Source organism: Pezoporus occidentalis, unplaced genomic scaffold, assembly GCF_034315485.1.
Source record: "Pezoporus occidentalis ecotype Australia unplaced genomic scaffold, CSIRO_AGI_Poc_V1 ctg97, whole genome shotgun sequence".
Classification (NCBI taxonomy): Eukaryota; Metazoa; Chordata; class Aves; order Psittaciformes; family Psittacidae; genus Pezoporus; species Pezoporus occidentalis.
In genome coordinates this window covers 545,094-569,001 of record NW_026916336.1, presented here as the reverse complement: position 1 = coordinate 569,001, position 23,908 = coordinate 545,094, and the positions used below count along the sequence as shown (strand labels likewise).

The following is a 23,908-nucleotide window of genomic DNA, read 5'->3' as shown; positions in this document are numbered from 1 at the left end:
TACCCCATTTGTTTAAGCAGAAATATGCCCTAGAACTTGGCTTGCTAGTTTGTTTTTTTTTTTTTTTTTTAAATTCCATTTTACAAAAGTAGGCAAACAAGTTCTGTTTGTGCTCAAATGACCTCAACTGACTTGTAAATCTGGACCAAATATCAGTATGTTGTTTTGTTCCCAAAGTTATATCTATGGTTCCTTATTTCTTTTTATTAGATCAGGCCTCAGAGGTACAGGTGACAATGATGCTGACTGAAAGCTGCAAACTCAGAGGACTTCATCACAGGTAAGCTATTAGTGTTTATAAACAAAACTGTATCTATGTGAGCTGAAAATACTTTTGCTTAATGTACCCTAGGGGAGAGGAAACTACTCTTTTTTTTTTTTTTCCTTCCAGAATTAGGCAATGTTTTATATGTTTCAGATTTTTAAGCCAAAAAGAGCTAAAACTGTATTTGCGTCACTTTAAAATACTGAATTCTCGAAATGCTTCTTACTGCAGAAAGTGCTTATAAGCTTTTTTCTTAGCTGCATGGTCTGTAGCAGTGTATGGGGAAATGGGGAAAGTCTTTAGTGTTTCAAACCTCTCAGTAAAATATGGGTAGTTACTCCTTTTATATATCCTTAGTTTTTACAGAAAAACATGTTGCAGGCACATGTTGGTTTCTGCTGTTTCTTGCACAAGCCTAGTTGTTGAAAGTGGTGGATCTTCATGATGATACCTTCCAATACCTAAGGGGCCGGCTTGATCTGAAGAGGGACTCTTGACAAGGGCCTGTGGTGACAGGACAAGGGGGAATGGCTTTAAACTGACAGAGGATAGAATTAGATTAGATACTAGGAAGAAGCTCTTCACTATGAGGGTGGTGAGACACTGGCCCAGGATGCCCAGAGAAGCTGTGGCTGCCCCATCCCTGGCAGTGTTCAAGGCCAGGTTGAACGGGGCTTGCAGCAACCTTGTCTAGTGGAAGGTGTCCCTTCCTGTGCCAGGGGATTGGAACTGGATGAGCTTTAAGGCTCTTTCCAACCCAAACCAGTCTATGATAAGAGTAAGTAAATGTGCAGGTTGATTGTCAGTTTAGCTAATTTACTAGTCTGGTTTGTATTGTTCATAATTTTCTGCATGACACAGAAAATTACTGTGTTTAGGTACTGTCCCACCTGGACACAAGGAAATGCTTTTTTTGGACTCTTGTATGTGTGTTGTCCTAGTATGGCATTGTAGCATCACTGATGGGATGTGTTCTGGAAGAATTAATGACATGTTTTTTGGGGGGTGATGGCTTAAGTTTTTTAAATTGATTCCTCAAACAGCTTGAATTAGGGGCAGTTTTGCAGCTTGGATTAAAGGCTGAGATTGACTTTAAGGATCTTCATTACTGGCAAGGGTGCAGATAAGAAGAAACCCACACTCACTGTCAATTTTCTTAGACCTTTAATTTATCTTTTTTTTTTTTTACTGGTACTGTGAAGGAAATTAGAATATTTCATGCACAATGATTAATTCTATAGTACATGTAGAAGTTCCTTTTTTAAGAGTTGTTCTCCTTAAGGCCTTACCTAAAATGAAGGTTATGTTAAGAGGAGTAGCAGGCTCTTGGGGAAACATACATTAAATTGAAACAAAATTAAACACCCCCCTCTCATAGCTCAAAATCAGCTGCTATCCTCCCTTTTACAAGTCCAGTTCTTTAAAAAGTCCAAAAAGCTTTTCTTCTGTACACTGCCTATAGAGCTGGGACCTTTATCTTGATCAAAGGTAGATGGTATGTAGAGTGCATGGGTGTCACACTTGCCTATCAGACATCTTCAAGTAAGAACAGGAGATTTCCCTATTCCCTTTGAAAAATAACTTTTGGAGACTTACTAATATGTTTTCAGGAGAAGATATAACTTTTTTTAAAAACCTTTTGTGGAAAATTGGAACTATATATGGTTTGCTTCAGGTGTCTACCAATTGATATATTGAAACTATAATAAGATATTTAGAAACAATGCAGCATAGGGGTTATCTGAGCCAGAAGGAGTGCTTTAAAGTGTGTCAGTGGGGGATGTGTCAGTGTTAGGCTTATGGTTGTACTGGATGATCTTAAAGGTCTTTTCCAACCTAAATGATTCTATGATTCTGAAACACCCATGTTAAAACTCCTGAGGTACTTCTGCATTTAGAGTGCAATTTACTGCTTAGTTAATTGAAAACTACATTTATCTGTTCTGGCATTTTGAGGTGGATCAAACATGGTGGTTTTGACTTCGTTTTTTTTTTTAAACCACTGTATTGGAGCTATATATTCTTGTATCTGTGGCTGCATTTAGACTTCAAAGCTGAGGATATATCGCTTCTTAATATAAACTATAACCTGTATTAACAGAAACTTATTTCAGCCCTTTTGGACCAAGTGAAGACTTTTGGGGAGTTCTTCCTGATGGGAAAATACTCATATAATCTTATTAAATAAATTATCAAGGGCTTCAGTTATTTGGAGATCTTGTCCTCTGCAATTCATAATGCAAGATTAAATGCTTTTCTTCAGTGTTGAGTTGTTTTCACTGTGTTTAGGGATCACGAGATTTTTCTCAAATTTCAGTTTCATGAACTCGGGAATTTCTCTGTCTGCCTTCCAGGAATCTGCTGCCCATCACTCATGTCTGTATAGAAGAGGGAGAGAAACCAATGGTGCTGCTGCCATACATGAACTGGGGGAACCTTAAACTATTTTTGAGACAGTGCAAGCTGGTAGAGGCCAACAATCCTCAGGTACACTCTGAAATCTGTGACTTTTTGCCTGTTACACTTGGACTTATATTGTCATCAGTGTATGACAAAAAATAGTTGTAGTATTCACTTATTAGCTGGTGACAATGAGAGAATTGACAAGTGGGTTCCCCAGCAAGTGTTTGTCTTGATTTATACAAGGAAAACATTCTTGGCTGTGTTTATCACGGATGTTCAGAGAGCATGAAGCTGAGGTAAACTCTGGTTTGGGAAGTGCCTGGTGTATCAACCCATAAATTAAAAGATGTATATGGTTGTGGGTTTAAGTTAGAATGCCCAGGGGGAAATGGTGTATGGGGAAATATGAGATTTACTGATTTTATTTTTGATGTAATTACTAGATTATCCCTTTAATTACTGTAGTTCTTGATTTCATAGTAAGCGTAAAGCACTTCTGTGCTCCTGTAGATTTGTTAATAAGTAAAGTAATTGGATTTAGTTAACTACATGGTAAAGGAAGCAATCTGCTGGTTTTACTGCTGTGTGTGCTCTTCAGCATTCGCAATTTTACTGTGTTTCAGTGGAACCTGTTGAATACATTTCATGAGAAGTGAGAAAATATTCTTGGATGAAAACGTATTTTGCTTATTTTTAATAGTCTGAATAAGTGATGTATGTGTAATCCCTCTTGTTAGAATTATCTTGTCTTCAACTTCAGCTTGATTTGGCTTGTCTTTAGACTAAATCAAGCACAAAATGAAATCTTGTTTCCTGAGGTCAGCATTTGTCCCTGTTATGTACCAGATTTCAAAGTAGCAAGGGCCACCTACCTCTGTTAATCTGCAAAGTGTGTTAAGGTGCTAGATTCTTTCAACTTGGATTTTACTTGTTTTGCTGCTTAATCCAAATTATAAATCCATATGCAATGCACTGCTATCCCTTTCCAAGAATTTCAGCAGAAATTGTATTTAAAATCTATATTCTGTCAAACAGGAGTTGTCTTTTAGCAAGTAGGTATGACTGTACTTAACTATAAAATAATGTGACATTTGGTGTCTTATTTTAAGAAGAAACTTTTTGACAAATACCTGAAGCAAACTCCTTGAGTTTTCAGCAGTGATGCGTAGCTTCTGTTCTTATTAAGCTGTTCATGCAGAAGCCAGCTTATTATTGTTTTAATTTAGCATTTGGTTTATTTTGATCCCAGTCTTGCAACCTCAGTGTGTACATCTGCGTACTGAAGTTCTGAAACACTGTAGAAATGGAAAAAGAAGTCCAGGGTGTAAATATGTGCAAAGGTTTAATTTATATAGGACTGTGAAGTTGTAAAAGTAGATGGAGCAACAGCCTTTGATGCTTGTTTTCAGCAGTAGATATTGACTGTTGCTTGTGCTGTTAAAGGTGTGGGGAAGAGTTAGGGGCACTAGAATACAACAAAAAACACTTCGTGGGCACTGGCCTAACAGTGATGGTTGTTCTCTGCTTTTGCAGGCAATATCCCAGCAGGATCTTGTACATATGGCTATTCAGATTGCCTGTGGAATGAGTTATTTGGCCAGACGGGAGGTCATTCACAGGGACCTGGCTGCTAGAAACTGTGTGTAAGTACTCAGAGTCATTTTGCAGACAATGTTATGTCAGTAGCTAGAGCCCATGGAAGAAAAGTTAGAACTAAGGTCCCTCCCAATCCAAACCATTCTGTGATGGCTTTCTTCAATTGACCTGATTCTCTGCTTCACAATATGCAACTGTTCAGGTTTTCCAACTTTTGGGCAAATAGTTCTGTTAGTGAAATTGTTTTCCTCCAACCATGAGGTGAACCAGAAATTGTGATTTTCAAGGAAGCAGAACAACCTCATCTTAAATACTTTTGCTAGTTTTTGTCTATCACTTTTTCAAAGGCTTGAAAAATATTAAAGCTTCCCTTAAGCTTTAATAAAAACTTGGAATATCTTTGGCAGTTTATCAATGGATAGATTTTTGTATGAAGTTGCTTTTCTTCTTTTTTTTTTCTTTTTTCCTTAAAGAATGGCTTAATGGCTTTGGTGATTTGCAGATTTCTTAGTTGTCAAATGATGAACAGATAGGGATGTGCTTCATAATGGTAGGAATGACATGCCAGGAGTTTTGAGATAATCTTCTGACTGGACTATGCTCAAAATGTAGAGACTGAGGTGTTTGGTGGCTTTCAGCTAAACCAATCACTTGGAGACTGCCAGTTGTGCTCTTTCTTTATCTGCTTTAATACCTAATAAAGAGAAACAGAAAATTAGCATTCTGCCTATTTCACTGAACTGAAAATATCACAGAGGGCAGTTAGTCCCTGAGCATAGTTTTACGATACCTGCAAATAAGGTCATAATTCAAATCATAATACAGTTACTTTTCAGAATTAAAGATACCCCCTCTTCCTCCTGGCTACACACTGATCAGTTAATGAGGCAGTAATGAAAGAAAAGGACAAAGAATCAACCTCAGGTTTATACCTCACGGTTGTGTACAAATTGTCAGTGATGCACCTTCTAATGAGGTAACTGAACTACTGATGAATATAGTCTTTAACCTGGAATTGCCTATTAGAGGTGATTTTGAGATTTGATGAGCTCTGCTTTATCATAAACAAGCTTTCAGGGCACAAATCATCTCAGTTGCTTTACCAAGATATTACTAGATCTTATTTTTCTTAAATCTGTGGCTCTTTATTGGTACAGAGGTACTATAGCTGAAATTTAATTGATTTGAAAGAGGATCTCCAAGTGAGCAGGAATAATTTTAGGGAGTTGTTTGTTTGCTTTAACTGTGGGTGTTGTTTTGTTTTTCTTTTCACTTGTAAATGTTTGATTTTTATTTCATCTAAGACTGCTAATTTTTTTTTTTTTAGTGCTTATCTGTTAATGCAGGATAAATATGTTCTTTGATAATGTTTGATTACCATAGAATAAGTGTGTCTTGCTCTAGAAGAATGCTAGTCCTTTGAAGTGTTGATAGTATGATTAGTGTTCCCCAATTAAATCCCAAGTCTGAAACTGAAGACTTGAGCATAAATATTTTCTGTAAAACTCTAATGCCAAGTTTGCTAACTATTTCTTTTTTTTTTTTAAATAGCATTGATGACGCACTTCAGGTTAAGATTACAGACAATGCTCTCTCTCGAGACCTATTTCCTATGGACTACCATTGCCTGGGAGATAATGAAAACAGGCCAGTTCGATGGATGGCTCTTGAAAGCCTGGTTAACAATGAATTTTCCAGTGCTAGTGATGTGGTAAGTGTTTGGGAGTTTATTTTTGCTTGGTTATTTTTTTGCTCCCTCTTACACTTTGTAAATACATGTTCTTGACGTTCTTCCACTTTTTCAGCTGTACTGAATTGACAACAGTGATTTGCCCAGAACAGCATCTATACACCTGCTTCCTACATTTGCTGTTCGTAGCAGATAGTTCAAAGGTCAAGCAGGCCCTTCTTGCATGGCAGAATATTCCCTTTTACCCTGTTTTCCTTGATAGTATTAGCAGGAAAGGCAGTTAAATTCAGGAAGTAGTCTGTTTTGGGACTTGTCTGCTATTTGAATTAACGTGGTCTAGAGTCCACAACAGAGTATTTCAGTTGCAGTCTCACAGATAGAGAAATGAGAGGAAGAATTGCTTCCCTTGACCTAGTAGCTATACTCATGCTAACAAGGTGTCCCTGCCTGTGGGAAGGGGTTGGAAATAGATGAGCTTTTAAGGTCCCTTCCAACCCAAACCATTCTGTGATTCAACAGTCCTTGGTAATGAAATCTGTTGCAAACAATTTAGATGATGTCTGTTAAGATGCAATTGGCACGTTTTGTAGTCTTGCTTTTTGGATGCGTTTCTTTAAAATGGTTTTGCTGGCTTGAAACATTCCTAATGTGTTCATTCTCTGCCAACATTTATACCAGTCAACCAGAACACAGAAAAACAAAACACAGTTCCTGCTGAATTTTAGTTCTGTGGTTTTTCCCTCTGTTGGAAATGAAGCTCTGTGTCTCTTCGTGCTATTTTTTTTGTAGCTACTTGTGGCATGGCTACAAGAAATCTGGAGATTGCACCACCTGTGTTTTGTCACTTGAGTTTCTTGATACCAGCTAGTAAATAATTTTACTTGTACTGTGCTTGCATGTAAATTGATTGATTGATTTTATTATTTTTTTTTTATCACCTTAAGCTCCTTTTGGCAACTATTGCCAGCTGAATGTGTTGAGTACTGATCCAGCTGTCATGTTTACTTAGATGAAATCTTTATTTTTCTCATGAGTCTGACTTTGGAGCCTGTATTCAAAATATACAGATGACAGATTAAAAAAAAAATTAAGGTTTCATTCACTCTACTCTTCTGAATCTTTGAATTTCACAGACCTCTGAGGAATTTTCTGTAATATTTTGAAGAGGTAAAAAGTAATATAAAATTGTTTTTCAGAACTGTGGTTTGGTGTTAAATATTCCTTAGATTTGTTACGTTTCCTGAAACGTCATACTGAAAAAATGCAGTAAACATGTGGGGTTATTTTTGTTAGCACGTAGATTTAAGTGCACTAAGATTCAACTTAACATCTGGAGAGCAGTAACGAGTGGCATCCCTCGGGGATCGGTGTTGGGACCGCTCTTGTTTAACATCTTTGTCGTTGACATGGACAGTGGGATTGAGTGCACCCTCAGCAAGTTTGCCGATGACACCAAGCTGTGTGGTTCAGTTGATAGGCTGGAGGGAAGGAATGCCATCCAGAGGGACCTTGACACGCTTGTGAGGTGGGCTGATGCCAACCTCATGAAGTTTAACCATGCAAAGTGCAAGGTCCTACACCTGGGTCGGAGCAATCCCAGGCACAGCTACAGGTTGGGCAAAGAAGAGATTCAGAGCAGCCCTGTGGAGAAGGACCTGGGGGTGTTGGTTGATGAGAAAATGAACATGGGCCGGCAGCATGCGCTTGCAGCCCAGAAAGCCAAGCGTATCCTGGGCTGCATCAAAAGGAGCGTGACCAGCAGGTCAAAGGAGGTGATCCTGCCCCTCTACTCTGCTCTTGTGAGACCTCACCTGGAGTATTGTGTGCAGTTCTGATGTCCGCAACATAAAAAGGACATGGAACTGTTGGAACAAGCCCAGAGAAGGGCCACGAGGATGACCAGGGGACTGGAGCACCTCCTGTATGAAGACAAGCTGAGGAAGTTGGGGCTGTTCAGCCTGGAGAAGGGAAGGCTGCGTGGAGACCTCATAGCAGCCTTGCAGTATCTGAAGGGGGCCTATAGTGATGCTGGAGAGGGACTCTTCATTAGAGACTGTAGTGACAGGACAAGGGATAACGGGTTAAAACTTAAACAGGGGAAGTTTAGGTTGGATATTAGAAGGAAATTCTTTCCTGTTAGGGTGATGAGGCACTGGAATAGGTTGCCCAGGGAGGTTGTGAATGCTCTGTCCCTGGCCGTGTTCAAGACCAAGTTGGACGAGGCCTTGGGTGATACGATTTAGCGTAAGGTGTCCCTGCCCATGGCAGGGGGGCTGGAACTAGATGATCTTAAGGTCCTTTCCAACCCTAACGATCCTGTGATTCTATGATCTGTTCTGTGGTTCTTAATTGTCCCTAGTCAAGACAATGTATGGTCATGTTGAACTTTTGTGTATATATACAGCATTTATGTAAAGCTCTCTTGATTTGTATAGTCTTATTTATGACTGATTCTGGTGGAACACCAAAACTTGGCATGTTATGTGAATGCTCCATGCTATTTCTTCTTAGTGGGCCTTTGGAGTAACGCTGTGGGAGCTGATGACTTTAGGACAGACTCCATATGTTGATATCGACCCATTTGAGATGGCTGCGTATTTAAAGGATGGCTATCGAATAGCTCAGCCCATCAACTGCCCTGATGAACTGTAAGTCATCATGTTTTTGGAGGGAGGATAAAATGTCGGTTTTGTAACTGTCATATTAAGCTAACCTTATCAATGACAGAGACGAGTTTGCCTTCCCCTGCCTTTTAGACAAACCCTTGTGCAAGTATTTGCATGGCATACATCAAGGAACTTGGGCTAAAATTAAATGCTTTTTGTTGGTGGTGTTGAGTTTCATTTAATCCTGACCCAACTCTTTTACTTACTGTGACACATGGGAGAAATGGGGTTGATCTGCAGGGTGGGAGGAGGGAGGCAAAGGGGCAAGGGTTTTTAGGGCTGCAGTGTCTGAAGCCACTAGGTAGAGGGAATCTCTGTTCTGTCAGCAGGACTATGGAGAAGTACTGTGTTTATTGGTGTTAAATGGCAGTGCTTGAGGTGTTTTTTCATAATCCTAATGGTATAGGAGAATGCAGATGCACAGGTACTACCTTCGGCCTTGCATGTTCTTCCAAATCCCCTTCCTGTAAACCTACCACAGAAACACTTCAAACTTTGCTTTTACAATAGTTGAGCAATTTTCCATGAATTACGTATTTCTTCCTCATGGACTGCCTCTGATTTGTATCCTGTCCATGTACTTCCAGTCACGGCATGTTTACTGATCATTCCAGGTGTCTTTTTTTTCTGAAGCAGTTGTTCAGCATGGTGTATCAGAAGATACAGGTTCCTTTTCTGTCTCCATTCAGCAGGGTTTTCAGTGGCAAATGCTGTCTTTCACTTTCAGGTTGGGACAGTAGTCACCTGCCTTACATTCTCATATCTTCTGTTTGTCTTTGCCATGCAGGTTTGCTGTGATGGCCTGCTGTTGGGCCCTAGATCCTGAAGAAAGACCCAAGTTTCAGCAGCTGGTGCAATGTCTAACTGAATTTCATGCAGCATTGGGAGCCTACGTCTGAAACTGCAGAAGAAGATTCAATTCACTGATTGGGAGAAGGCATGGCATACATCTGCAGCTCCATGCATCACTTGGACTCACACACGTGATGTGTATAAAGCAACACTAAAGGGAGAAAGCACTTCTTCCAAAACACTGTGCCTTAGAATGCCTTAGTAGTCTGAAGTTTTTTTGTAAGACCTCTTGATGTTGAATATTTTATAGATATCACTTTTGCTAAGTTAAATCGACACAGTTTTGTTTGCCATCAGGATTTTTAAAATGTAGTGATAGTGAATTTAAACACAAGATCGGGATGGACTTTGCACTCTTACAACAGACGTGATTATTTTTTGAAGGGTATATTGAACAGGTAGCAAAGTGAAGCATGGGAAATCAATGCAAAAAAACACACTGCAGAAAACATTCCCTGCTTCTTAAAAATGTTGAAACTGAATTTTTCTGACCAGCTCTAGTGTTTGTACTTGTATGTATCTGGAATAGCTTTTTAGTATCAACTTCTATTTTGAGACAACAGCACATTGTGGTTGGATCCACAAGCGGCATCTTACTTTATTAACCCATTCACAAATGCTTTTTGGAAAAGCTGGTCTTCAGGATACAATATCTCCTTTTTAAAGCAGTAAGTGATCATGTAAAAGTGATTCCAGTTTACCTCATACAAAGAGCAGTAAAGGAGGTGTAAAAATGTTGTCCCTCCTTTCAGATAAAAGGCTGATGTGATTTCTTTTTAGGATGATTTTATGTGCTAAATAGTGGCCTTCAGAGAAGCGCCAAAGCAGCCCTTGTGTGGTAATCTTTCACCTCAGACTTCTGAATCGGAGTTTCTCTTGTTCAAAAAGGTACTGATTGTTTTTTATGGGCTTTTATGGCCTGAAATGGGCTTAAATATATAAATATATATTTGTAAAGACACTTGCAGAGTAAAGAATGTTTTTCTATTACATCTAATGTGAAAGATTGGTCCCTCACATTGCCCTGTGTGTTTGACTGTGCAGGGTGGTGTAGTGGTGGTGGTTGCACTGGAGTTGGCATGAAGTCAGGGTGGATTGCCTGCCTCCCTCCTTGCAGAACCTAGTCCCTGAGATTTAGTAGATTGTCCTGCAGCCTTCTTCAAGTATCCATTCCACTCCAGGTTATTTCGAGTTGAATGTTACTTAGTAGGACTGAGCAGGGAAAGTATGTGGTGACCCATTGACTGAGCCTCAGGAATATTAATATTCTATATATGTAACAAAGATATTTGTAGAGTAACTTAGTGTTCCAAGTGAACTGTAGGTTGCATCCTCTGCATGGTGGCATGAGGCAGGTTGAGCTTTAGCACAATGTGAAACAGGGAAAATTGCCTTTTGTCTCACTCCCCCTTCAGAGTAACGCGCCCGTAGCCTCAAGTGTTTGTGCAGCTGCATGGTTGGGAGCATTGCCCTGACAGGCTCTGTAGCAGTTGTAGCATTTTAGGCCACTTTGGTCTGCAAGTACAAGCAGCTGGATCTGGCCATGTTGGTCAGCTGGATTTGGCTGTGTCATGCAGCTGCACAGAGGTTTTTTCCTTTCCAGAGTCCTGAACATTGCTGAAATAATACTTTCTAATTGGCCTCTTGTGAGGCAGAACTTTGCATGGGTTCTTCTCTGTCTTACAGGCTGCCCTTTTGCCTTGCTAAGCTAAACAGGAGTGTCCTACGCAATGCAGGAGAATTTTGTACTTCTGTACTTTGGTGTTAGTTACCTGTGGCTAGTGAGCCAAGGCTTGCTGTATCCTAGAAGGAACTTTTCCTGCTGGCTCAAGTTTGGGCATGTTATGATGGGCTGTGTTTGCTTGAATGAATTCAAACTGGTTTCATTTGACTGGCTTTGGAGACACTGAGTTTGTTGGGGATAGCAGTAAGGCTTCGACTGTGTGGACTTTCACAGTCTTTTTCCATTCTGACTCAGGGAAACTACCTAATGTCAGTACCTGTTTACGATGACTTGGTTGTTAAAACTCTCAGTGTCAGTGTTATTCGTACCCAGACCTGTGTTATGATGGAATCTACAGGGGTCATAGCAGTAAGATTTACCTGAGATTGGAAAACAGCCCAGGTTGAAAATGATATGCATATTATATGTGCTTCACAGCGTAGAGTCACCTGCACACATATATTGCAAGATCTGTTCACATCTGATAGGTATCTGCAGTGGCATCTAACTGCTGGGGTCTTCTGATGGGTTGGGGAAGCTGTTCCACTTCATCAGCACAAGCTGTGGCAATAGTAAACTGTGTCAGCTTTCCCTTTGCCAGACTATTTCTTATCTATTCCCAGATGAGTGTGCACATCATTAGAGACTGAGAAGTGGTTTAGTGTGTCAGTAAGGTAGAGATGCACCTATCCATTTTGGAAAATCTACTTTTCAATTAAACATGCTTCACCTACAGGGTTTAAAGCTAAGATACGCATTTTGCTGATAGCAGAACTACCTTGAGTAGATGCCTTGTATGAGTTCATTGTACCTAAAGTACTTGAGGGAAGAAGGGCCCAAGGAAGCTGGTTAATATTCAAGGGTCATCTCCTCCAAGCTCGGGAGTGATGCATCCTGACAAAGAGGAAGTCAGGCAAGAATGCCAGGAGGCCTGCCTGGGTGAACAAGGAGCTCCTGGACAAATTCCAGCACAAAAAGGAGGCCTGCTGAAGGTGGAAACAAGGACAGGTAGCCCAGGGGGAATACAGAGAAATTTTCTAAGCAGTCAGGGATCAGGTTACGAAAGCTAAAGCCGTGATAATTAAATCTGGCCAGGGACATTAAAAGGCATCAAGAAAAGGTTCTGTAGATACCCTGGGGATAAAAGGAAGGCAAGGGAAAATTTAGGCCTTCTCCAGAAGGAAAGGGGAGGCTTGGTTAGCTAGGACTCAGAGAAGGCCAAGGTACTCAATGACTTTCTTGTCTTGGTATTCACTTGCAAGAGCTCCAACCACACCGCACAGTTTGCACAAGGCAAAGGCAGGGACCCGGAGAAAGAAGAACTGCCTGCTCTAGGAGCTCAGGTTTGAAGTCATCCAGGAGACCTGAAGGTACACAAGGCCATGGGGCCTGAGGAGTTGTATCTGTGGGTCTTGAGGGAACTGTCAGATGAGGTTGCCAAGCCATTATCCATCATATTTGAGAAGTCATGGCAGTCCAATGAAGTTCCTGCTGACTGGAAAAAGGGATATACAATCCTCATTTTTAAAAAGGTAAAAAGACCTGGGGAACTACAGACCAGTCTTCAGTGCCCAGCAAGATCTTTTTCCAGGAACAGATCCTCCTGGAAACTATGCTAAAGCACATGGACAATAAGAAGGTGGTTGGTGACAGCCAACGTGGCTTCACTAAGTGCAAATTGTGCCTGACAAAGTTGGTGGCCTCCTGTGAGGCAGCCACAACATTGGTGGATAGAGGTAGAGCAACTGATGTCATCTACCTGGATTTGTGCAAAGCATTTGACAGTGTCCCTCATGACATCCTTGTCTCTGAACTGGAAAGGCATGGATTTGATGGATGGACCAGACTGTGATAAGGAGGGGGCTGGAGCATCTCTGCTATGGAGACAGGCAGAGAGAGCTGGACTTGTTCAGCCTGGAGAAGAGAAGGCTTGGGGGGAGACCTTAGAGCAGGCTGGACAAGGCTTGGAGCAACCTGGTCTAGTGAAAGGTGTCCCTGCCTGTGGCAGGGGGTTGGATCTAGATGAGCTTTAAGATTCCTTCCAACCCAAACCAGTTTGGGATTTTATTGTTATCACAGGATTCAATGTGAGTCCAGCCATAGCCTTTGATCTCAAAACAGGAGTTTTAGTGAGAAGGCATTAGGAGAAATAAATCTAATTAAAATAAGAAAAAGGGCAGGCAGCCTCCTGAGGCTGGCAGCCTGCTTGAGGACTGATGTGAGTGAGGTTTGATCCAGATAGCTTCCTGGAGCCTTCCGAGAAGGAGCCAATCTGGCAGCTGAAATCTGTGGTGCTGTTGCTGGGAAGGGAGGCTTTTACACCCTCACACATCCAGGTTCTTGCAGCCAGATAAGGACATTCCTGCAGCCATTCATGTGCTTCACCAGTGATGCACTTGCTAATTGCTGCTTCCTCCCTGGTAAGGATGTGGAGAACATACCTTCTCTCTGGGGTGCTGCCTTGCAAATACCTGTTTGAAATGGCATTGCAGGGAGGGCATTTTTTGGGGGGTAAAGGGAACGTGTATTTCTGATGGCTCATTTCATTCCTGTAAGGAGTGAACCTTGCCTATCCTGACCTCTTAACTGTATCTTGCCCTGGAGCAGCATCTCTTGTATAGTCCTGCTAAATAAGCACTTGATAAGGCTTGTGTGTTTGATTAAAAAGAGGAGGCTTGTGTTACCATGCAGTAGCTCTGTAGCAGAAGGCAAGATCTGAATGTAAAATTCAGCATTTTTCAAGGTCAGTTATTAGCCTGATTTGGGTTGATTATACTGGGCTTAAAACTCAGGGAAAGCCTGGTGTGTGTTCTCATGTGCTGGCTTATATTGGAGTCCTACAGCTCCACCAGAACTGCAGTGGCTGAATGCACCTTTGATAGTGCTGCCTGTGTTTGAGCCATCTGCTGTCACGCTTCCCTTGGCTGGAAAAGGCAATAATAATGTTGGGTCTGTCTCCTTCCTTTCATGGCACAGAAACTGTTCTCAGTCACATAAACAAGTGTGGCTCACTGTAACTAGGCCCAGCTCTCACTCCAAGGCTGATGTTCCAGAGAGCAAATCCCCTTTTCACAGCTGCATGGCAGCTGAAGCAGCCAAACATAGCAGCTTTATAAAAGCTTCAACTTGGAACCTTTTTCCACTAATAAACCCAGGAATTATGCAAAGTTAAACAAAATAACTGCCCCAAGTGCATTTCTGATTCAGCTGTCAGCTTCTGTGCATTCCTAGGGTGGGAGTGGCTGAATGCATCAAATAACCCCATCTCCTCCTCTCCCTCCCTCCTGCCCCCCAGCCTCTTCTCCAGCTCTGTAGTTTCAGCTTCTACCTTGTTTTTTCCTGCTCAGACAAGATGCACTTCATTTTAGTTTATTGGAGCCACAACACTTCGCAAGTAAGCAGAAACCTGAGCACTTGAGCTCATTAGTGAGACAAGATTCACCTTTCTGAAACTAGTTTGTAACAGAAGGACCTATGTGGTGTAGTTCATTTCATCCTGTAAATGACAATGAAAATGGCTTGGACCTGTGTCCAGAGGCACTTGGATTTATATCCAGAGACATACAGTAACTGTGGTGGGGATATATGCAATGGCTCCCTGTTGGAAGTCACTTGGTCTGCAGCCATGTGTCCTGTATCCCATCCTGTCCTCCAGCAGGAGTGCCTGCTTGTAATGGAATCATTGCTTGAAGACATAAGAATGGCTCCTCTTCCCATGCATTTCATAGCTCTCTAGCATCCAAGTCAGGGGCTGCCTCTGATCCAGCAGGCTGGGAACTACTGTGTTGTGCAGCTTGTGTGGGAAGGACCTGCAGCCAAGTGTGGCCACTTGGGGACCATCTTCTGGAGCTGTCCAACACCTTCAAAACCAGCATTTTCAGTATGTGTTTTTTTTAAACCCAAGTTTTGTGCAGGCCCCAGGCTTGATTGCCCATCAAAAGCTGATGACTCTCTAAGGGGGTGGGTTACCGACAAAGGTTAGGGGAGGTGGCTCCATTATGTTTGTGATGTTCCAGACTGGATTAGTTTCAGGGAAGGCTGGAAGCTGAAGTTAAGTGTGTTTCTGCTGAGAAACTTGGGTGAAAGCAAGTAGGAGTCTTCTGGATGTGCTTGAGATGCTATAGCCTGTGCAGAATGTAAATCAAGTGCTGTAGCTAATATGTGAAATCTGTCTTCAAGCTTACCCAGGTCCTTAAGGTCCTGCTTATGGCTGCTCAGACACATGCCCAGACCCTCTGTGTCTCACATCTCTCTCCAGGCAGCCTTGGTCTAAAGCTGCCCAGACCCTCTGTGTCTCACATCTCTCTCCAGGCAGCCTTGGTCTAAAGCTGCTGTGAGCGTTTCTTGTGTCTTCAAGCCCCCTTGCCTGCAGAGGAGCTGGCTGTCCCTCAGTTAAAATGGAGCTGAGCTGGTGAGGTTTTACAGCTGTCCTCCAAGCTTTGTTTTTGAGCTAAGAGAAACCCACAGACAGGGAAAGCTGGGGATGACCCATGCTCTAGGAGGAAAAAGAAATTGTCTTTAGTGATGCAAACGGGACAGACACTGGCAACATCTCCATAGGAAATGCTGAGGAACAGACTGAATAATGGTTTGCGATTGCAGCGGGGCTTGAAGGAATATGGAAGTGGACTGACTAAACTTGTCTTTCAGAAATGTCAGAAGTCTTCAGGAGTGAGCCTGGAGGTGGGAAGACGGCAAGCTGGCTTTGGAAGGGAATATTGATAGGATGAGCATGAGAGAAGGATGACACAAGCAGCATGAGCAGTGATGTAGTCGAATACCACATGAGAGCAGGTACATTGGCCTGATGGGCGACTTCAGTCTTTCACGCTGGGTAAATGTAATGTTTGGAGTTTCTTTGATGCAGAAGCAGCTGGACAGGACACCTCTCAGAAAGAAATCGATTCTGCTTGGTCTTGGGTGATGCATGGGACCAGCTGTAAAATTACCTGAGAGTGGCTCTGTACCAATGACCAAACTTGCTTAGATATGCAAAGTAAAAGCAAAGTAGAAAACGGCAGAAGAAACAACCCATAAGAAAATCCCACAACAACAACAAAAAAACCCCAGCTAAACTGGCATTTAATTTGAATAGGGGAACTGTGTCAAAATAAAAGCAGTTCAAGGAAAGAAAGAGCAGGCTGTCAAAAGGGTCATGTTCTCTGAGGTTGTGCCTGCAGGACTTAGCTCCTGGTTTAAATGCTTGCCAGAGAGCTAAAATCCAAGCTTTAAATGCCCCCTTTCAGCTGGCAGTTTTTACCTGTCAACAGATAAAAGCACAGAGGAAATACTCCTGAAGTTTAGGGGCCGTTCATGCTACTGTGTGGATGATACGCCTGCTGGAGTGCCATGAGATTCAGGCAGCTGGGAAATGCAAGCAGGAGGGTAAGGCAGTGCTGCGGCTGCCTGGGAGGGGAGCACAGCAAAGCTGTGGTGAGCAGCACTCCTTGTTTCCACTTTTCTTGTAAAAAGCTTGTCTTGTTTGTGTGCTTCATCATGCTCAGACTGGTGATGTCTGCTTTGCAAGGCTGAGGGGAGGGTTTCAGACAGATGAAATAGTTTTACTTTCATTTGCTTTAAAACTTGTGTTTTCTTTGAAGAGGGGGATTTCAAGAAGGAACAAGGTGGCTGATGATGGACAAGCTGTACCCTGTGTTGCAATATTCAGGCTCCCAAGAAGCAGTAATCACTAAGGGCAAGGTTGTGTAAAACTGATTGTTTTTAAAAAATATTTTACATAATAAGAGAGAAAGATGTGGCTGAGGCCTCACTGAAGTATTTATAGGAGAGGAGCAGGAAGGAATGGTGCAGTAGCAAGGCAATCTGGACCATACAGCCAAAGTCTAAGGGAAGAGCTGACACAGCGAAGTGCATCAGCTACTCGGGGAGGTGTAACAGTGGAAATGTTTGTGTCTGCTACAGGCAAAAGGGCAGAGGGGGTTAAAACTAGCTTAACTTTTGATTTAGAGGTATAGATTCATTTAGCTGCTCTGCTCAAAGCTTCTCCTGCCACATTAAATAGCTCACTCAAACTCCTGAGACCTTGGTTTGCCCTTCAGAAGGTGTTGCAGGGGAGTTGTGCAAAGGAGAAATGGGAGAAAACTGGTAGTTGCTCCCAGCTTCTGATCAGGAGGAGTATTTAGTTACTTAGTGCTAGCACAGGGGAAATAAAAAACATGAAGAGGAATTGCTGATGGCTTCTTTGGGATCAGTGGGAGGAGGGAAAACTGCACTGCATCTCTGGGCGGCCCTTCTGTAAGGTGCCATTATAAATGAACTGCCAAATTTTGTCTCCAAAGTAAAGCAGGAGGTGATTAAAGGGACTGAGGAGACAGTGACCAATGACCTTCAGCTCTTACAACACACTGAGATGATGAAAAACCAATGAGAAACTTGCTAGTTTCTCTTTTCATCCAAGTTTGTCCTGTCTTCAAGCAGGGTGATGTTGAGTTGTGGGTCCAGGTTGTCTCAGAAAACACCATATCTGGTCTGCATGGTGGCGGAAATGTGGGTGGGAATCAAGGCCATCTCCATCAAAAAAGGCTTTCTCAGTGTCAGTGTGTCCAGCAGAAATCCCAGCTGCTTGTAGCTGTTTTTCTTGGGGGACAGGTTAAATTTCAGGTCAGTCACTCTTCCTTCCCCAGTGTTATTTTAAATGAGGATATCTTGGTCCTATCTGCAAAGACTGTTCCTGGCTTTGTTTTGGCAGTCTTGGGATACAACAAAGAATGTGAGTTCTGAGAAAAGCTGTGAGCTCCAGCTCCGCTCGGCATTTGGGGAAAACAGTGTGATTGTACGTCAGAGCCAGCTGTGTGTTTCTGCAGGGAGTTCTTGTGCCTCGGGGAATCCATACTGATGTGTACTCTACTCCTCCGTACTGATGCAGCTTGAGATGATGTTGGCTGCTAGCCAGCCTCTCTCCCTCTCTGTGGTGCCAATTTTGCAGAGCATGTGACTGCACATGCAACTTGAGTCTTGCCTTTTTGGTTGTCATCTCTGAAGACTCTTGGCCAGAAGAATGTACTTGGGAGCAGTGTGAATGTGGCTTCCTAGAACCAGCAGGACTTCCCTGGGCCAGAACAAACTGCCCTCATGTTAGCATCACACATCTTAAAATGTGTGCTCACTTAGGCTAGGACCATCTCTATAGATGACTTTTTGTGACAGTGGAGCCTCAGTATGATTCATAGACCTGCAGAAGAGATGCTCAGTGCTGTATCTTCTGCATGAATTTGGATTTGAATTCAATGGTGGGGCTGCATGTTTTCCACCCCAAGTGGGGGTTATGCCAGCTCAACTTTTTAGGTGCTTTGGTGCTTTCCCTGGAATATCTTCTTTTTATTGTTTGGCTTTAGTGAGCAAACTGTGTCAACCCTACAAGGATACGCAAGGAGTCCTGGCAAAAGAGTAAGCTAATTCTTTTGTGAGAACTCAGTGATAAGAATTCACCTTTCCCCTCTTGACCTGTTACAGTTTAGATATTTGTCTTGTGTGAATGTTGAAGTTCAGGTTGTTGTTCTGCTCCTTGTATTAACTTACCAAATACAGTCCCATTCCCTAGTATGTTAAGAATTACTGCCCACATTAAAGATTTCAGAACAGCCATCCTGGGGCAGATCGAGGGGCCTGGTCTTTTCCCCACCCAGCCCTGGTCAAAGCAGATGCATGGAGAGGAGAAAGAGCAGGGCAGTCTTCCCTTGAAACCCTGTGTGTGTATAACATCCCCAGCACCCTGTAGTGAGGAACTCTGCCATTCAGCTGTTGAGCAAAGATCCATCTTATCATTGTCGTGGCTGTGGACACAGTCCCCTTGCATGTGAAGAGCTGTGGATATCCTATGTAAGTCACCCATTTCACAAGGCCCAGGGGGCCATAAGTATGCACACAATTCCTGGTGTGGGTCAACTGTGGATTTGCCTAGCAGTGTAATGAAATTTGTCATTGTCTTTTCCCCCCTCTAATCCCTTTCTGCACAACACTTCACACTCTGGTGCCCTCTAAGGGGCGAGCTGTTGTTTTCAGGGAGTATTGGAAGTACACTAAGTCTTCAGGGATAAATTAAAATGCTGTTTTCTAACACCTGGTCGCAGCGCTGCAATAGGGTTGCCGTTTTTCCTTGTGTAACACTCATGTAATGAGGAGTGCACCTCATCAGGAACAATTATCTACACTGGAAAGCTTAAGTATGACTCCCAAACAAGTTTTTTAAAAAATAAAGCCAAAACCATTTAATAATAATAATAAAAAGCTTAATGACCTTGGTTGTACATGCAGAGCTCAGAGTTTTGCTACAAGAAGGGACTTGTGGATATTGTCTATGAGTCTATAGAAACACACACCTCTTTCCAACTTCTTTGTTCCTTTGGATACCAAGAACCATTCTGGGTGTGCTTCTCTAATCTTGAAATCTCTGAGCTTTAAGGAAAAAAATTAAGTTAATTAAAACATTTTTTACATGTATTCTTACGTGGTGCTTCTGAGTGTGGTACCAGACTACATGGCTGGCTACAGGAGCCCTGATTTCTGTCCTGTAGTGATCACTGGAAAAGCATAAGTCTTTTTACTATTATCCCCTCCCTAAGTCTCTGCTTGCTTTGGACCAGAGCAGTCTGAAACTCTGGTGCTTAGCTTTTAGTGGATTAATATCCTATTTTTTTTAACGTCTGCTCAATAGATGCTGAATCCCAGCAGGGAAATCTGGAGCCATAGGAAGGAGAGGTGGGTGGGAGAACACGTTTAAGCAGCTGTCCCTCCCATGAATATATTTCCTCTTTGCAAGTCATTGATGAGGTACTGCACAGTTACAGGAAGCTTGAGGGCTGCTGCTTCTTCCTTTATCTTGTTCCTGTGTCCTGGCAAAGTTCATCTGACATGAATGGGTGACAGGCTTGTGTTTTCCTCCACCTCCCTGAAGCAGAAACTGTTCCTTCCCTTGCGGTGAAGACGTGTCTCCAGCTGGTCTGGGTACAACAGGAACCTTGCTGGTTGCACCCCCACAGTTTAGCAATGGTGTGGAGCAGCTGTACAGCTCGGCCTGTGCCTGGTGCAGACCCCGTGCTCCCTGCATGTGGCAGCCAAGAGTTCATGGCTGGACCATGCCCAAAGCTGAAATCTGGCTGGTACGTATATACCACCTCCTCTTATGTTCATCCTGGCTGTGCGCTCGTGGGCGGAAACCTTGTTCCTCAGCCAGGAGCAGCTTCTCCTTTACCACTTTGAAAGTTAATTTGAGACATTGATGCCTGGGAGGTTTCTATGGGTAAGAAAGGTTTCCTGGCTCTCTTGTCGCTGTGCGATCAGGTCACTGCAGGGACAGAGCCCCACTTTGGTGACCTGGTGTTACTGCTATGACAGCCCACCACAGCGTTGATGTGAGCTCTGCAAACAGCAGAATGGAAGCTACGAAGCATAAAACTGCAAAATGATTTTAGCATCTTTTCAAATCTGCTTCCTTACAAATCCCTAGGTCTGGAGTCCTGTCCTTATGTGAACATCAAAGAGCTGCAGCAAGTTTCTAGCTCTGAAGAACCTAAAACTGGGAAGCAAATGGGCTCTAATGAGGGAGAACCTTAATTCCACCCTGACATAAAAATGCTTCAATTTATGGGAGGTTTTTCCATGTTGGAGGAAGCATATTCCATGTTCTCAGTGACTTGTGGAGCAGATACTGGTAACACGTAAATCCTTCAGGATCACCCTGGTTGCTTGGACAGTGCTAGCACAGGAAATCAGGAAATTGTTCCTGCTCAGTGTTTGACAGCAAGAATTCTGTAACTTTTTGATACCATGTAGTGGAGGAAGTGGTTTTCAGTGTTGATTTATTGCTCAGCCTTGGTGTTGGGTTTGTGTTATTTTGGTCTTGAACATTTTAATTTCACAATCTCAGGTTTTCATTCTTTGCCCATAGAAGATGCTTGCTCAGGTCACCCACTTTGCTCAGGTGATGTGTCTGTCAGTTGTTGGGAAATCCCACAGGAGCTGCAGGGTACAACTCACAAGTCACAGGAGAAGTATCTGTGTCTCCTTGCGTGCAGCAGGCAATGCTTGAGGGCTGCATGTCCTGGGATGGGGGGAGCTTGTGCTGGGGCTCTTTGCTCAGAGGGTTTCTGCTGTCAGGAAAGGTTCAGAGCTACTTTGAGTTCCTCCTTTGGGGAATCCACCCCTAGGATGCTTCAGGCTTCCTGTACCACTGCCAGCAGTGAGGGCCAAGCTGAGCCCATCCCATGGGAAAGGGAAGCCCTGCAGCAGCTCGCCATCACTATGCCTTGTAGAGCAAAGCCTATGTTCCCCCGCTGTGCCTGGAACTGTGAGTGGGTGATGATCCAAGTGATCCCTTAAGTTAAATGAGGAGGAGGAGGAAAAGGCTGGAAAAGGGTTTCCCTTTCTCCACTGTGAAAGCACATTACCCAGTACAGTGAGGAGCTGGCATGTGCAGTGCCCACATGTGAGTCCTGCTGGGCTGATGGGAGGTGATACAAAGCAGTGTCTCCCTGACCTGTAAATCCTCTGTGGGAATCCTACCACCCACCCTGGGATTTGCTTCACCAAGGATCTTTAGGGCAAATAACTTTGTAATTGAGCCATGCAAAGCTGTCAAATTAGTTGTAAATGCTTTTTGCTTGTGTGGGCCCTTGATTCACCCTCCTGTCCCAGACAGATCCAAACTTTTTGAAGCCCTTTGGAGAGGGCAGGAGCAGGGGATGTCCTCATGTACCTTGAGGCCACACCATGCAGGGCACTGTTACCCCACTGGCTGCATCCTGGTCCTGCTGCAGAGGGATTAGTGCCACCAAAGGCACTTGAACTTGCTTGACATCTTCTCAGTTTGCATTCCCTTTGCAGTCTGTGCCAAGCAGCTGTCCCTCTGTACCCAGAGTCTGTCAGGCTCCAGCCCTGCAAAGCCGCCTTGCTTACTTAAACAAAGGCAGGTGGCTGATGTGGCCAGTGAAGGAAATTCTAGCGGTGCTTAGCAGTCAGCTGGAAGAAATACAGGAGTGGGAGCTGTCACAGGTATGGTGAGGGCCTCCCGAAACACACCAGTTTGCTCACCAGGCTGGAGCTTGGGCAGGTTCTGGGGAGGGGCTGGAGCAGTGACCCACAGAGCAGTCCCACACACCCTGAGGATGATGCTGTGTGCCCTGGCCAAACAGAGCACCGTCACTGTGGCAGCATCTGAGATAACAGCCCACTGGAGGGTGACGTGGGGACAAGAGAGCTTGCAGGCTGACGGCGCCTCATTCCTATGCTCCCAGGATTGCCATGACCAGGAACAAAGTCTTGCATCATTCCATGTTTGCCCCCAGCAGGTGTGGGAGTCACCAGAGATCATCTTGCTTTGCTTCCTTAATGTCCCAGCACAGCACTGGGGAACCTGACCCTGCTGCTGCATCCAGGGCTCATCTGCTGCTCTAGGACCATCATAAACTGGTTTGGGTTGAAGCCACAGCCTCTCTGGGCACCCTGTGTGAGTGCCTCACCACCCTCACCGGGAAGAACTTCTTCCTCATCTCTAATCTAAATCTGCTCTCAGGATCAGAGCAGTTAGGATGCAGCAGCACTTTCTTTATATCAGTTCCTGGACCATCCTGTAGCTCTCCTCATGTCAGGCTAAGAGCTGGGTGCAGTCCCCTGTGCTGTGAATGCAACCTGAGAAACCTCTGTGGGAGAAGAGGGGTCACTGGGGCAGTTTGCGAAGCTGTGCCCTCCCAGCACCTCCCTAAGCTGCCCCATGCTCTCCCACCATGCAGAGAGGTCGTCAGTGTTCCCCCTGTCAGAGGCATGTTCCCGCCTGGCAGCTTTATGGAAAGCCCTATCTGGACTCAGAAGAGCTGGCAGATGTCAACTGCATCAGCGGTCCAGGCCCAGGGACCTCCCTGATGCGTCACAGCAGCCTGATCCTGCACAAGTTAGGTAGTGCACGAGATGCGGTACTCTCCTGACGTCACCGTGGGAGGGAGATGGGGCCCACGTCAGCAGGATGGTTTCACTCTCTGCTGGAGGGAGAGCTGCAGAACACCCTGCCCATTAAATTGTTTGGTGACTGCTTCATTTATTTGTTGACTAAGATAAGCCCGGAGTGAGCTCACCAGAGTGGAGACATTGCTGTGCACATGGGGTTTTTACAACTGTGCAGAGGACATCAGGCTGTTGCTCAACTCCCAGGTGAATGAAAGCAAACTGTGTTCCTTCCTCTTCCCTTCATCCCTGCCTGCACAGTTTAGTGGAAACACTGGTGTTTTTATATTATTTTTATTCATTTCTGGGGGGCCAAAATCAGTTTTGACCACAGACTTCTGGTTAAGCTTTTTCCTGGAAAGCTGCACCCTTGGAAGAGGAGGGCAGCCCAGTGAAACAGGGTAGAATAGAACCGTAGATAGTTAGGGTTGGAAGAGACCTTCAAAGCTCATCTAGTCCAAGCCCCTGCAATGAGCAGGGATATCTTCATCTAGATCAGGTTGCCCAGAACCACATCCAGCCTGGCCTTGAACACTGCCAGGAATGGTGCATCCACCACCTCTCTGGGCAACCTGTGCCAGTGTTTTACCACCCTCATTGTAAAGAGTTTTTCCCTCACATCCAGCCTGAATCTCCCTCTTTTAGTTTAAAACCATCATTCCTCATCCTGTCACAACAGGCCCTGCTAAAATGTCTCTCCCATCTTTCTTATGAGCCCCTTTTAAGTACTGAAAGGCACAAAGGCATCAGCTCTGCAC

The 23,908-nt window shown here is 43.7% G+C and overlaps 1 protein-coding gene across 2 annotated transcripts in view; it reads left to right on the top strand.

Annotated features, from left to right (window-relative positions):
* Nucleotides 1-10,433, top strand: part of RYK (receptor like tyrosine kinase) — a 53,418-nt gene extending 42,985 nt beyond the window's left edge. For both annotated transcript variants that reach the window (XM_062606556.1, XM_062606555.1), the window contains exons 10-15: nt 211-280; nt 2,620-2,752; nt 4,202-4,311; nt 5,816-5,975; nt 8,466-8,602; nt 9,408-10,433. In XM_062606556.1, the coding sequence (XP_062462540.1) occupies nt 211-280; nt 2,620-2,752; nt 4,202-4,311; nt 5,816-5,975; nt 8,466-8,602; nt 9,408-9,519 (722 nt within the window). In that variant the 3' untranslated portion in view covers nt 9,520-10,433. The remainder of the gene's footprint in view (nt 1-210; nt 281-2,619; nt 2,753-4,201; nt 4,312-5,815; nt 5,976-8,465; nt 8,603-9,407) is intronic.
* Nucleotides 10,434-23,908: the final 13,475 nt, after the last annotated feature.